The 13,236-nt window shown below is 30.0% G+C and overlaps 1 protein-coding gene and 1 pseudogene across 2 annotated transcripts; one reads left to right on the top strand and one right to left on the bottom strand.

The window, feature by feature from the left end:
* The first annotated feature begins 685 nt into the window (after positions 1-685).
* LOC142545368 (ATP-dependent Clp protease proteolytic subunit-related protein 2, chloroplastic-like) lies at positions 686-4,276 on the top strand. Of its 2 annotated transcripts, none has more exons than XM_075652525.1 (9): positions 686-830; positions 916-959; positions 1,067-1,139; positions 1,929-2,049; positions 2,386-2,523; positions 2,665-2,781; positions 3,566-3,634; positions 3,722-3,817; positions 3,926-4,276. In XM_075652525.1, the coding sequence occupies exons 1-9, from the start codon at positions 769-771 to the stop codon at positions 4,061-4,063; spliced, it is 858 nt and encodes a 285-aa protein (XP_075508640.1). In that variant the 5' UTR covers positions 686-768; the 3' UTR covers positions 4,064-4,276. The 2 variants fall into 2 exon arrangements, with proteins under 2 accessions (XP_075508640.1, XP_075508641.1); XM_075652526.1 differs by having other exon boundaries at positions 1,935-2,049.
* An 83-nt stretch (positions 4,277-4,359) lies between these two features.
* LOC142545100 (protein DETOXIFICATION 56-like) lies at positions 4,360-5,555 on the bottom strand (annotated as a pseudogene).
* Positions 5,556-13,236: the final 7,681 nt, after the last annotated feature.

Here is a 13,236-nt window from a genome sequence, read left to right on the forward strand (position 1 = left end):
AAGTTTCCAGAAAGCTGAAATGAGAAGCCGACTCTGTTGCTCACGCAAGCAAATATAATGCAAGGCCTCAAAGCAAATGAAATCCGTTGTGTAACTCTGCCTCAATCCCACTTAGTACAAATGCTCTGGATTCCCTCGTAAACACTAAAGCCACACCGCAACTAAATGACGTGAAGATAATCTTTGAAAGAAAATTTTAATTACTTTATCATAGATTAATTGATATTAGTTACTCCATTAATTGTTACAAAAAGGAAAAATAAAGTCCTAAATGAGTACGATGGGTTCTTAATTTTTTCTTATAAAATTATTGACGTTTAAAATGGTATATTAATTCCCAAATTCTAGAAGTAATCAAGTTTAATTTATTTAACTTATTCACGTATGAAAGTACATAAATACGTAAAAATCTCCTAAATATTTAACGTGGAATTTTGGATGTATTTAATAATTTTATTGAATGAAAAAGTCCCTATTTTAATTGAAAAGGATTAAAATCGATCATTGATAGTATTTACGATTCAAATTAATATCAAACTAGATCAATAATTCTACGTTAATAAATAATTAGATTATTATGTCTGTGTTAAAAATAAATTGAAAAGGTAAAATAATTACAAATAAATAATAATTATCGAGCTCTTTTTTGTTTTATTAAAAAATAAATAAACTTAAACAGAGATACGTACGTTGAGGAAAATGAGGATAATGAAATTTCTGTGCACTGAAGTGCTTCCTTCTCCATTTTCCGACTGATAGTCTCTAACGATGTCTCTCCTCCATTCTTCATGTCTCCAATCCACAACTGATATATCTCATACTGCTCTCAGGTGTTTTTCCCTTTACTACGTAATTATTTGTAATTTATTCTAGTTTTTTATGGAATTTTTTTCCTCGGTATTTCTGTTTTTGCAGCTGTGCGAGTAAAGGTTTTGTGGGATTACGAGCTCAATCCCCAAGTCCGTATAAATATATTTTATTTTGGTAGTTGATGGTCATGGTTGATTTTCTTGATATATAGTTAAAATCTTTGTACTTTTGCCCCCTTCTGAAATTTCTTTCACAGATTCTTACGGAATTGGAAAGCCCAATTTAAATGTAGAATTTCACAATCAAGTTTACAAAAGCATTACATTGAGGTGAGATTCTCTGCTATTTGCAATTTGGGTTTTTGATTTCCAATTATGAGAAGTATGGGAATTAGACTATGTTCTACTCTATTTGTTATGCTTCCATGGGCATATTTTCTGATCAGTCCCCTTTGAGATTAACAATTGTTACTTTATCTATTTGTTTTCAGTTTAAAATATTAGAACCGGATGGCTTCTTTTTCCTTTCTTCGGTGTGACTGGAATATTGGGAAGAATGTCATTCTTGGTTTTCCTGTGTCTTAAGCTGTTGATTAATTTTTCGTTGTTGCTCACCAAACATTTGTTATGATTATAAATGACCGCTCATGGTTTCAGTTGTTGAATTCGTCATTTTTAAAGTTTCACCAACATATGTTGCACAGATACAGTTAGGAGATATGGTCATTTTTTAAAAAAAAATTAGGGTAGATATGTAGCACAGACATATATAATTATATAAATTAAGAGTTTTCTCTTTTTATATATGATTCTAAAATAATCTATAACCTGTTTAAAGATTATAAAATAGCTCTCACAACATTCAGTGCAGCTAAGATGCGATAATGTGATTATTAGCCGTGTTGGATATGGTATTCTCATTTCATATGTTGACGGATACTTCGATTAAGTTTTTGGAAGTATCTGATATATTTGTATCTAGATAGTATCTGACACAGACACGATATGGTACATGACTTTTAAGAGAATCTATGCATCCTGAATTTTCACTTTTACGGAGGTCGTAATCTCTTATATGGTACATTTTGGTGCATTATTTGTTCTTTTTTCTATTTCCAGATCTAGTGGCAGCAAACCAACTCGAGGTCGCGTCTCAATGATGCCCATTGGAACACCTAGAGTGCCATATAGGAATGTTGCCGAGGGAACATGGCAGTGGGTTGATCTATGGAATGCTCTTGTAAGTCGTTCAACTCTGCTTTCCTCCCAAATTAGATGGATAAATGACTTTGTGAATGAACTATACACAAAAATTTGAATGGTATGTTATTTATGTCTCCACTATCATTTTTGCTTTTATACGTATTTGGAATACTAAGCTATTGTGCCTTTACCCGATAATCTAATCGATTTACTTTTCAATTATTGAATCTATAGAATATTGCCGTCTTTTGCGACCAAGTGTGTATTTTTTTTATATAAATATGTAGACGATGCTTCTTCCTGTGTACTGTCACCTGGTTCGTTCATTCCAAGAAATTACTACTGTGGGATTTACTGGCCTCTTAAATTGCAGTACCGTGAACGTGTTATTTTTATTGGTCAACACATTGATGAAGAGTTCAGTAACCAGATACTTGCCACAATGTTATACCTTGATAGTGTTGACGATTCGAAGAAGCTTTTCTTTTACATCAATGGGCCTGGAGGAGATGTAAGTCATTACTTGAAACTCCATATGACTTATTTATCTTCTCTTTTTCCTTTTAATTTGAAATACTCTTATGTGTCAGTTTTGTTGACACGCCCTTTCTGTACTCTTTTTCACTTCAGCAAAATTGCTTCCTGTCTGCAGCTTACTCCTAGCATGGCTATATATGATACGATGCAAAGCTTGAAAAGTCCCATTGGCACTCACTGTGTGGGCTTTGCATATAATCTGGCTACCTTTCTTCTTGCTGCTGGAGAAAAGGTATTCTCTCTAGTCTCTATAATTATTGCTACATAGCCCTTTTTGTTGGTCTACACCCTTGTTTAATGAGTAACGGTGGAGCCAAACTAATCAAAACTGATTTATGTTGGCTCTATTGTGGGGGAAGCTCTCCCAATGCCTACCTCATAAATCTCGAACTTGAGATTGTCCTTACAGAAACCGAGCTCATTATAACTCGAACCAACATGCATTCGCATTGCTGTATAGCTCTTTATTGTGCTTTTGTAATCTCCATTTTAAGCAGTCAAATCGAGGTGATATTATTGCCTTCTACAAAGCTTTGTTGGTTTTGTGGTCCTTTTCTTTGATATAACAACAGGCAGAGTGACACCTTTAGCATCATGGTAACTAAAGCCTCAGTTTGGACATAAAGTATTTGGCTTAAATAGTGCTTTATTAATTGGATTTTTTTTTTTAAAATGACATTTGATTATTTTTTTTAACCTGATGTTGAAGCCATTCATGTTTGAATAGAGTAGTGAAAAAGTAGTTTTTTAAAAATTTTGGAAGAGGAACTGGAGCTAATGCCTAGAAGCAGCAGTTTTTAGCTTCTGGTTTTTCAAGTGCTTTTTTTAAAAACAGAAGTCCATCCACACTCTAAATAATTTAGAATCTTTGATAATTTTTTGCTATTTTCCTTTGATGAAGTGATCAGTGACATCCTCCTTAGCTATTAATTATGAAATCTCATATTACAAGGAACCCAGAAATGAGAATAATTACCATTGTGTCATAATCTTGTTTAGCATTTTTGGTTTTCTAGGGTTATCGCTATGCCATGCCTCTTTCAAGAATTGCATTACAGTCTCCAGCCGGTTCTGCACGTGGACAGGTTTCGCAAATTTAATTTCATCTTGTCCTTTATGTCTTATATTTGTCAATTCTTGCAAGTCGTCACTTGCGTCAAACAATTTTATAGGCCGATGACATTCGTAATGAAGCAGATGAGCTTCTACGCATAAGAGATTATCTTTTCAAGGAGTTGGCTAAGAAAACTGGCCAGTCCATTGATAAGGTATACATACATACATATATATGTATAAATTCTGTTCTTGAGCTCCTTATCATCATTTTCAACATCATAGTTAACTAATGCACTCTAAACCGTAACATGGATACACAGATCTACAAGGACTTGGATCGAATGAAGCGCTTCAATGCCCAGGAAGCTCTTGAATATGGTCTCATCGACCGGATAGTTAGACCTTCACGTATAAAAGCAGATGCCCCACAAAAGGATTCTACGGCAGGTCTTGGTTAATTTATCTGTTGATCGTGATCACAAATTGTTGGTAAGCTTCACGTGCCCATCTTTCTGAGTGTTGCAGCAACATTCTTGCGGGAACGATGCTTAAAAGTTACCTACCAAGTTTTGTAACTCTCTTGGGCAATCTGAGTTAATTAGTTGATAATACGGCTTCCATGCAAGGATATTAAAATTGATTGGCAGAATTACATTACAATTTTCATTCTATTTGTTGGTCATTTTCTTTAAAAAATAATTGATCAGAGTTATTTTACAAATTTCCCCCATCACTTGCGGTAATATATACAAATTTCGCGTGCCAAAAATCACTTAATCATTTTACTACAAACTTTATTTAATCATGATTTAGCATGATCTTCACAATCTTGCCGTTGAGAAATAGTGAGCATTTGTGCCTTTTCCGCCTCATCATCCCAATAAATCTTTGCAACAAACACAAAAACCAAAACCAAACAAACAACCATTCCACACAAGAATCCCATCAACAAACCCCCTAGTCCAAGATGAATTCTAAACCCTAACACCACTCCCAAAGGCAATGCAACTAAATAAAACCCACAAATATTAGCATACATTCCGAGCCACAGCCTAGCCGTTCCCCGCGCGCGATGCCACCACCACTTCCACAATGGCCATCAAAGCATCATTCTCTTGACGTTACTTACAATCCCTACATCACCACTATACAACGGTCCCCATACACTGATACGCCTCTTGCAGACACCATCATCGACCGACCGAGAAAGCCCAAAATTATGCCAACACGTATAGAAACATAAGCCGGACGGTAAGCGATCCTAGGGTTTTTCACACCTAGTTCGTAGGACACACGGATAGACGAACATGTAGCTAGAGATAACATAACCGAGTAAAGCAAGTAATCGAAAATCAGCACTTTCGCTAGAACTCCGACAGCGGCCCGTGAGCAATACCATTATTTCGTAGCACCACCACTCGAGACAAGTTGTGAGGCAACATGGACCAGATAGCTTGAGAAGCTTAATCCAATCACCAATCCCACGTAACTCCCACCACCCTCCTCCTTTCAATTTCTCCGCTCCTGTCTTCTCGGTGATCAAAACATACAAACCGAGTAAAATCAATACTATAAGATCAGTGATCCACGCTGCCGTGGAAACCCCTTCGAGCCCTTTTTTTCTCGCGAAAGTAGCATGTTGATTGGGAAGCTAGTGAAGTGCCACCGCGAAAGCCGAGCTTAACATGATCGGAATGGTGATGTTTTGTGCGCTCAGGTATGCTTTAAGTGGACTCAAGAACGAAGTTGTGGCCAAATCAGGGAGGAGATAAACCAGGTAATGCCCATAAGAAAGCGATTGAAATGGTTGCCAATAGCAGTAACAACGTAGCCATGGTAAGGGTCCTGTGCAGTAGCCTGAAATTCTTGGCTCCAAAAGCTTGGCCACATATAGGTTTCCATGGCTCCACACAGTTCACTCAACAGAGAAAAATCAGTCACATTCGCATGTAAAATATTTTACAAAGTTCTCATCATCTTATGTATGCATGTATCATGTATGTATATACATAATAAATTCTTGTTTATAATAAAAGTATTTACATTGACCAACAATAAAACGTATGTAATTGTTCAGAAACCCACAAAAAAAAGGCTGGGATTTTGTAATATTTATGAACTAAATAAGAAACCAAACATCAAATAGAAAACCAAATGTATATGTACCCTAATTTTGTGTGGAGGTCATGTCCATCAATATTTCTTCCCTCCACCCTCTTATCATCTTAGCTATGAAGTCTTCACTTCTTCCCTCCAAATTATCGTCTTTGTCTTCGTCGCCACTCCAATCATTTTCCGTATCATAACCATCTGAATTTACATGAGAATGCACATCTCCATCATCATGATCATCAGTAGTAATGTTGCTTACATTTTCATTTATTTTTACTTCGTGGCCGCCATCGTTTTCTTCGTCCTCTCGTTCGTAAATCAATCCAAAAGAACTCATGATCTCATCCAGATCAGTAGATTTTCCCGCATACTTGACATATACAGCACAAATTATGATATTAAAAACCCAGAACACGAAAATCCGATCATACGAAAACCCGACAAAGTTTCCATAATTCGAAACCGAAAAATAACATATTATGATCAATGCTACGAACGAAAAAATTATGAGCTGCCCGTCGAATAACTTCATAACCTGTTTGATCAACTTTCAGGAGAAGAAAGAAAGTCGGACATATAATGCAAGGTTTAGTTTAATGTTGTTACATCGATTATTTATAGGAAGTTAATTATTACACATTTAATTAAATTTCCTAAAAATTAACTTAATTTCTAAAAATATTATATATCCTTGCGAGACACGGCTTTACATTTGATCAAGTCATATCCATCATAATCTATACATCATAAGCTCAAAATCTACATAATCTCATACACATATATGCTGGAAAATCATAGTACTCGCATACGATATCATTTCTTCGATTCGGTTTCGAATATACGTTCACAATAATCATAAGGACACATAATCTCAATCATATCAAAATTTCCCCAACATCTAAACTTCAGAACATGCTGAAAAATAGTAATACTTACATCTTTACGAAGCTATCGAAGAGAGGAACATAAATCTGAACTCGGATTAAAAATCGGTTGATCGGCTTGTGTGCTATTCAATTTCTAAGCTTGAAGCAAACTTGAGAATTCTACCATGGTGCTCTCGGTAATCTGGTGTTGAAGGAAGAAGGAAAGGAAGACAACACATAATATATGCATGGCAAGGGCAAGTGTCTTATTTTTCATCAAACACGTTGCACCTCGGGTGCGCTCCCTCTAGACCGCGGGTGCGGTCAGCTCACGGCACCACGTTCAGAAATTCAAAAACAGCGACCGCGGGTGCGGTCTTCTTCTTGGCGCGGGTGCGATGGCTCGTGTGTGCAACAATCCAACTTACTGCCACTACACCGCAGGTGCGGTAGAAAATTGAGCGCGGGAGCGGTGCCTCTTCCATGTAACACCTCATAATCTCGTCTTATCAACCTACAATTCTCGGGCATTACATGCTACGGCCAATGAAATATATATATATATATAACTAGAAAAGTGCACGTGCGTTGCACGTGAGCAATTAAACTGTTGAAAATATATGAATGAAATTTTGATAATATTTAAATGAAATAAAATATGGCTAGTAGCGTTTATCAATTGAAACAAAACCAACCACAAAAAATAAAAATCATGACCATAGACGGTATATGAATCGGAAAAGTTATCTTATCCACATGACACATTTTTCAATATGCTTCTTGGTTGATTTTGACAACTCAGCAACTCTTTGTCTTAGTTTTTATAACATGCGTATAACTATTTTGGTATACTCAACAAGTATATGATCATCTTTAACACTTATTATGTTATTTAGAATCCTCATCGGGGATCTGACATGCTTGTAGTTTGCTTCTCTATCACGATATTTTTTCGTATTTCTACATTATTTTTATCCAGTAATCTTATATTTCGAATATTTTTTTTTGTTGAATGATTTTTCATTTTATGACCATTATTAACTTAAACTTCTAAGGAAAAATTATTTTAGTCGTGATAGATTTTCACGTGAGTAAAAGTATGTACAACCTATATATCTTTCAACAACATAACTAATGAATGATGTTGTAATTTCTTCAAACATTATGATATTTGTAATAAAAATTTTATATATTTAATATCAATATTATTAACATATAGCTATAAGGCTAATAAATTTTTAACAATTACTTTTCAATCACTGTAAGAAATCATACTTGAAAATCTATTCAAAATTACTATATATTAGAACTGTGTCCTCGTTTAATTTGACGCAATTCAATAAATTCATCTCAATAGTCATTTTTTTAGAAGCTTTGGAACAATGATTGTGTTCATCATATCATGGGGATAATATGGTTTCAAACTCATTTGTTGTGTCTAGAACATAATATTATATTATTCATTGAAACAAACCAAATTTTTTTCTATCGAGTTTGCATTTTGTTTAGAATATTTTATATCTTGTGGAATAATATACAAAAATAATTATTGTATTTTAAAAATTTTGAGAAGAGACACGAATAACATAATTAAGATATGCATATGAGATCATATATATCATTCTCATATAATAATACAACTTTTTAGATTTCATGAGCATTTTATGATAGTCAAAATTAATTTGATGAAATATTGTAGAATTATATTTGTATTTCACTATTTGGCTAAGTGATTGTATTTGGCGAGGAGTTTTCAATGCTACCATCTTATATCTTATGAATTAGCTGATTCGTCACTTTGACTAAAAAAAAGATAAAAACAAACCTCTTAATTAGCCACCTCGAAATATATCGAGATGATATTGGATGAAATAAAGTGCAACTGGCTCAATGTCTCAATTTACTAAAAATTCACAAAATTGATCTATTGTGTCTACAAAACTTTAGAATTGTTCTCATATCATTATAAATAGAATGAGAATTGTGTACACTTTGTTTTTTATGTATTTCTTTTTCTGGACGAAGAATTTTTTTTTTTTTGAAAAACCATTTTATTATTTGAGAAATATTGACATTTTATATGACATTCATACAACATAATCAACACAAATGACATATAACAATAAAACATGCTAACGCTAGGGTAAAAAACTCATCTCATTACAAGAACACTAAATGATTAAATGAAACATATTATTTAGTAATATTTATTTAGCAGCATATATTAAAAATTGACCAAATTTCTTTAAAACAATGTTTGAAATCAGTTACATACAAAACATTTATCTCAATCATGTATCTCAATTGACACATAAAGAGTCTAAAAATATCTCTATTCTAAATGGGAGAAAAAATTTTATATGAACTTAATATTGATTAATAATTTATTTTTATTCAATCTGTCTCATCTCCCTTCGTCTTCCCATTATTATATATCTTTTCATGAATTTGACTGTAATGTATAAATTTAAAAAATTAAAATAATAATTATTTTGATTGAGTTAAGTACACTATTAATGATCCTTTTAAATTAACATACAAAATGACTTAAATAACATCACGAATATGACGAATTGAAAAAAAAAAATGGTAAAATAGTAAGCTCACAATTAGAGGTCATATATTTAGTAGATATTATATTAATATATAATATATTATTTAGGGATAGTTTTTTAGCGTCATATCGAAATTGACTAAATGCTTAAATAGTTGCATTGAAAGCACTTACATACAAAGTAGTTTAATATTCAAAATATTAATAATTTTTTATTTTATAACATTATTATAGTAATTTTCTATGAATTTGATGTCAATGTATAATTAAAGTAATTAAATTTAAATTTAAAAATAAAAATAAAATAATAAATACCTTAACTAAGTACTCTATTAATAATCCTATTAAACTAACGTAGAAAATAATTTTAAAGAACATCATGAACATGATAAATTATAAACAAAAAAATGGTAAAATATTGAGTTTACAAATGAAAATCATATATTTATAAAAGTAAAATAGATGTTAGTATTATTAGCAAAAAAAATTTTTTAATATGTAACATGTAATTAAATTATATTTAAAAGTAAAATCAAATTAATAATTATTTTAATTGAATTAAGTATACTATTAATGATCATACTAAACTAACATAGAAAATTACTTAAAGAGCCAAATGAACATGAAAAATTATAAAATAAATAAAAGGGTAAAAAGGTAAGCTCACAATTCAAACTCATATATTTATAATAGTAATAGATATTAGATAAAGTAATTAAATTTAAATTTAAAAATAAAAATAAAATAATAAATACCTTAACTAAGTACTCTATTAATAATCCTATTAAACTAACGTAGAAAATAATTTAAAGAATATCATGAACATGATAAATTATAAACAAACAAAATGGTAAAATAGTGAGTTTACAAATGAAAATCATATATTTATAAAAGTAAAATAGATATTAGTAATATTAGCAATTTTTTTAAAATATGTAACATGTAATTAAATTATATTTAAAGTAAAATCAAATTAATAATTATTTTGATTGAATTAAGTATACTATTAATGATCATATTAAACTAACATAGAAAATGACTTAAAGAACATTGTAAACTTAACAAATTGTAAAATAAATGAAAGAGTAAAATAGTAAGTTCACAATTCAAACTCATATATTTATAATAGTATTAGATAGATTAGATATTAGATAATATTATGATAAATTTATAAGTAAATCAAAATAATAATTAATTTGATTGAGTTAAGTACACTATTAATTATCATATTAAACTAACATGAAAAATGACTTAAAGAACATCATTAACATGACAAAATATAAAACAAATGAAAGAGTAAAAAAGAAAACTCACAAATGAAAGTTAAGTACACTATTAATTAACATATTAAACTAACATAGAAAATTACTTAAAGAGTCAAATGAACATGACAAATTATAAAATAAATAAAAGGATAAAAAGGTAAGCTCACAATTCATAGTATTAGATAGATTAGATATTAGATAACATTATGATAAATTTATAAGTAAAATCAAAATAATAATTAATTTGATTGAGTTAAGTATACTATTAATTATCATATTAAACTAACATGAAAAATGACTTAAAAAACCTCATTAACATGACAAAATATAAAACAAATGAAAGGGTAAAAAAGAAAACTCACAAATGAAAGTTAAGTACACTATTAATTAACATATTAAACTAACATAGAAAATTACTTAAAGAGCCAAATGAACATGACAAATTATAAAATAAATAAAATGGTAAAAAGGTAAGCTCACAATCCAAACTCATATATATTGAGTTAAGTACAATATTAATTATCATATTAAACTAATATGAAAAATGACTTAAAGAACCTCATTAACATGACAAAATATAAAACAAATGAAAGGGTAAAAAAGAAAACTCACAAATGAAAGTTAAGTACACTGTTAATTAACATATTAAACTAACATAGAAAATTACTTAAAGAGCCAAATGAACATGACAAATTATAAAATAAATAAAAGGGTAAAAAGGTAAGCTCACAATTCAAACTCATATATTTATAATAGTAATAGATATGTATTTGTTCGATTAATTCCGAAAGTATAAATTAAACTTAAAATTTATTCGATAAAAAATTGGATTAATCAGCTGTCAGCTTCACTAATTAAACAAAGTTTGGTACGGATGATAAGACATTGATTGATTATTCGATTTTGATTCGTCTAATGTTTGGCTCAATTTTTGCGATGAATTAGTTATATGCATCATTATCATTAATTTTTCTTATATTATGTATCATTCATTATCCACTACAAGAAAAACACGGATTAGAGACCGACAAATCGGTCTATATTCGGTCTCTAAAGCAAAATAGAGATCGATTAGCGACTGATTTGGTTGGTATCAATAACATTTGTCGCTAAATGTGAGAGACCGGTATGATTAATCGGTTTCTAAATTAGCGACCACGAAACAAACAATGTCTTGATATTTTATTTAACTAAATAAATTAACGTCTCAATAATTAAGGATTCTTTTACTTCTGTAATAATTTCACTTAAGAATCGCTAGCTAAAAGTGGAATTGAAGAGATTCGTGATTAGAACAAATTTATTGACAAAAAAAGGTAATTTGTCGAGTGTATTAATTAAAATTTAAATATATAAATGGTGAAACTAAAGTGTAGGAAAAGGTTTTGTGTTCGAGTCTTCGAGACACGATTGCAACAAACTTCTTCTCAAACTCTGATAGAAAAAAAAAATTTTGAAGTTGAGAATGGAACATAGAAAGCATGTCATTAGTATTGATAATTTGCATGTATAAAATTTATTAGAATTGATTATTATGATTTAATATTACATTTCTCTTCAGAAATTTGAAGAAATGATAAAGTGTTTAAATATATTTTATTTTTATTTTTGAAAATAAGGGACTTCAGTATAACTAACAATTTAAGAATTGAAAATAAAATTAAATTTAATCCCTGCAAGAAAATAATGTTATTAATTTATAATTGAATACGAATTATTATTCTAAATTTGATCGATTTCATCGAGTGAGTGATGAAACCCAATTTACTATTATTATTTTAAATTATTATAATTATAATTATAATTATACAAAACTTCAACTAGCTAGAAGTAAATCAATGGGGGTGGCTCCCACGGAATATAATTATGTCCCACTTTCAATGTTTAGTCTTCAAGTAACCTCTGAGAAATTTTGGCTTTGAAATTTAATCGATTTTCGTATAACTTTCGGATGAATTTTTTCCCCAATAATTGGTCATTTTCATTTTTAATTATGTTATTATCTGTTTATGATTTTGGTTATGTAATTTGCAATTAATTTTTTTCAATTTAGCTCTTTTTCACACAAGTTTTAACGTAGCATCTGGCACGTGTTATTTTATAACTATTTTTCGATGTCACGTCACATTTTTCGAAGTCACATAAGCATTTCCCAGAGTCATGTCTGCATTTCGGTGGAAAAAAAATTTTAAATTTAAAAAATATGTGACTTTTAGTATTAAAATCATGAATGGGTTGATAACAAGATAAAATAATACACTTAAATTAATGCTAGATTAAATTAATAGTGTAGTAATCTTATATTATTAACCTCATAGTTGACTTTCAAATGATCAGCTACAAATAATATTATTAAATGAGATTTTTTCGGAAACAATTATCAGATAAAGATTTTGATTGTTCTTATCTAATTTTTTCAAGAGAAGATTTGAGTATAAATTTATTGATCAAAAAACTGTTTTATATTAGAAAATAATAGTTTGTTATTTATAGCAATTTTCATATTAATAATTTGGAATTATTATTATTATTATTATTATTATTATTATTATTATTATAATTTTGTAATATCTTTCTGCTTCTATTGAATTGAAATTTTTCTTGAAAATTTATATTTGGAATTCGGTTTTTATTTTTTATAAAATATTTTTTTATCCCTGTTGACTAAAATAAATGTGCGAAAATGGCTTCCGATATCACAATTTTAACAGAAAATTGAAAGTTTATCAGATGATGATTTTCGAAATCAAGTATTTATTTAAATTAAGTCCGACACTAGTTTTTAAATTGGGTTTTTGAAATATACCAAACGCACAACTATGACAGATCCAACA

The sequence above is a fragment of the Primulina tabacum genome, chromosome 5, assembly GCF_025594145.1.
Source record: "Primulina tabacum isolate GXHZ01 chromosome 5, ASM2559414v2, whole genome shotgun sequence".
Taxonomy (NCBI): Eukaryota; Viridiplantae; Streptophyta; class Magnoliopsida; order Lamiales; family Gesneriaceae; genus Primulina; species Primulina tabacum.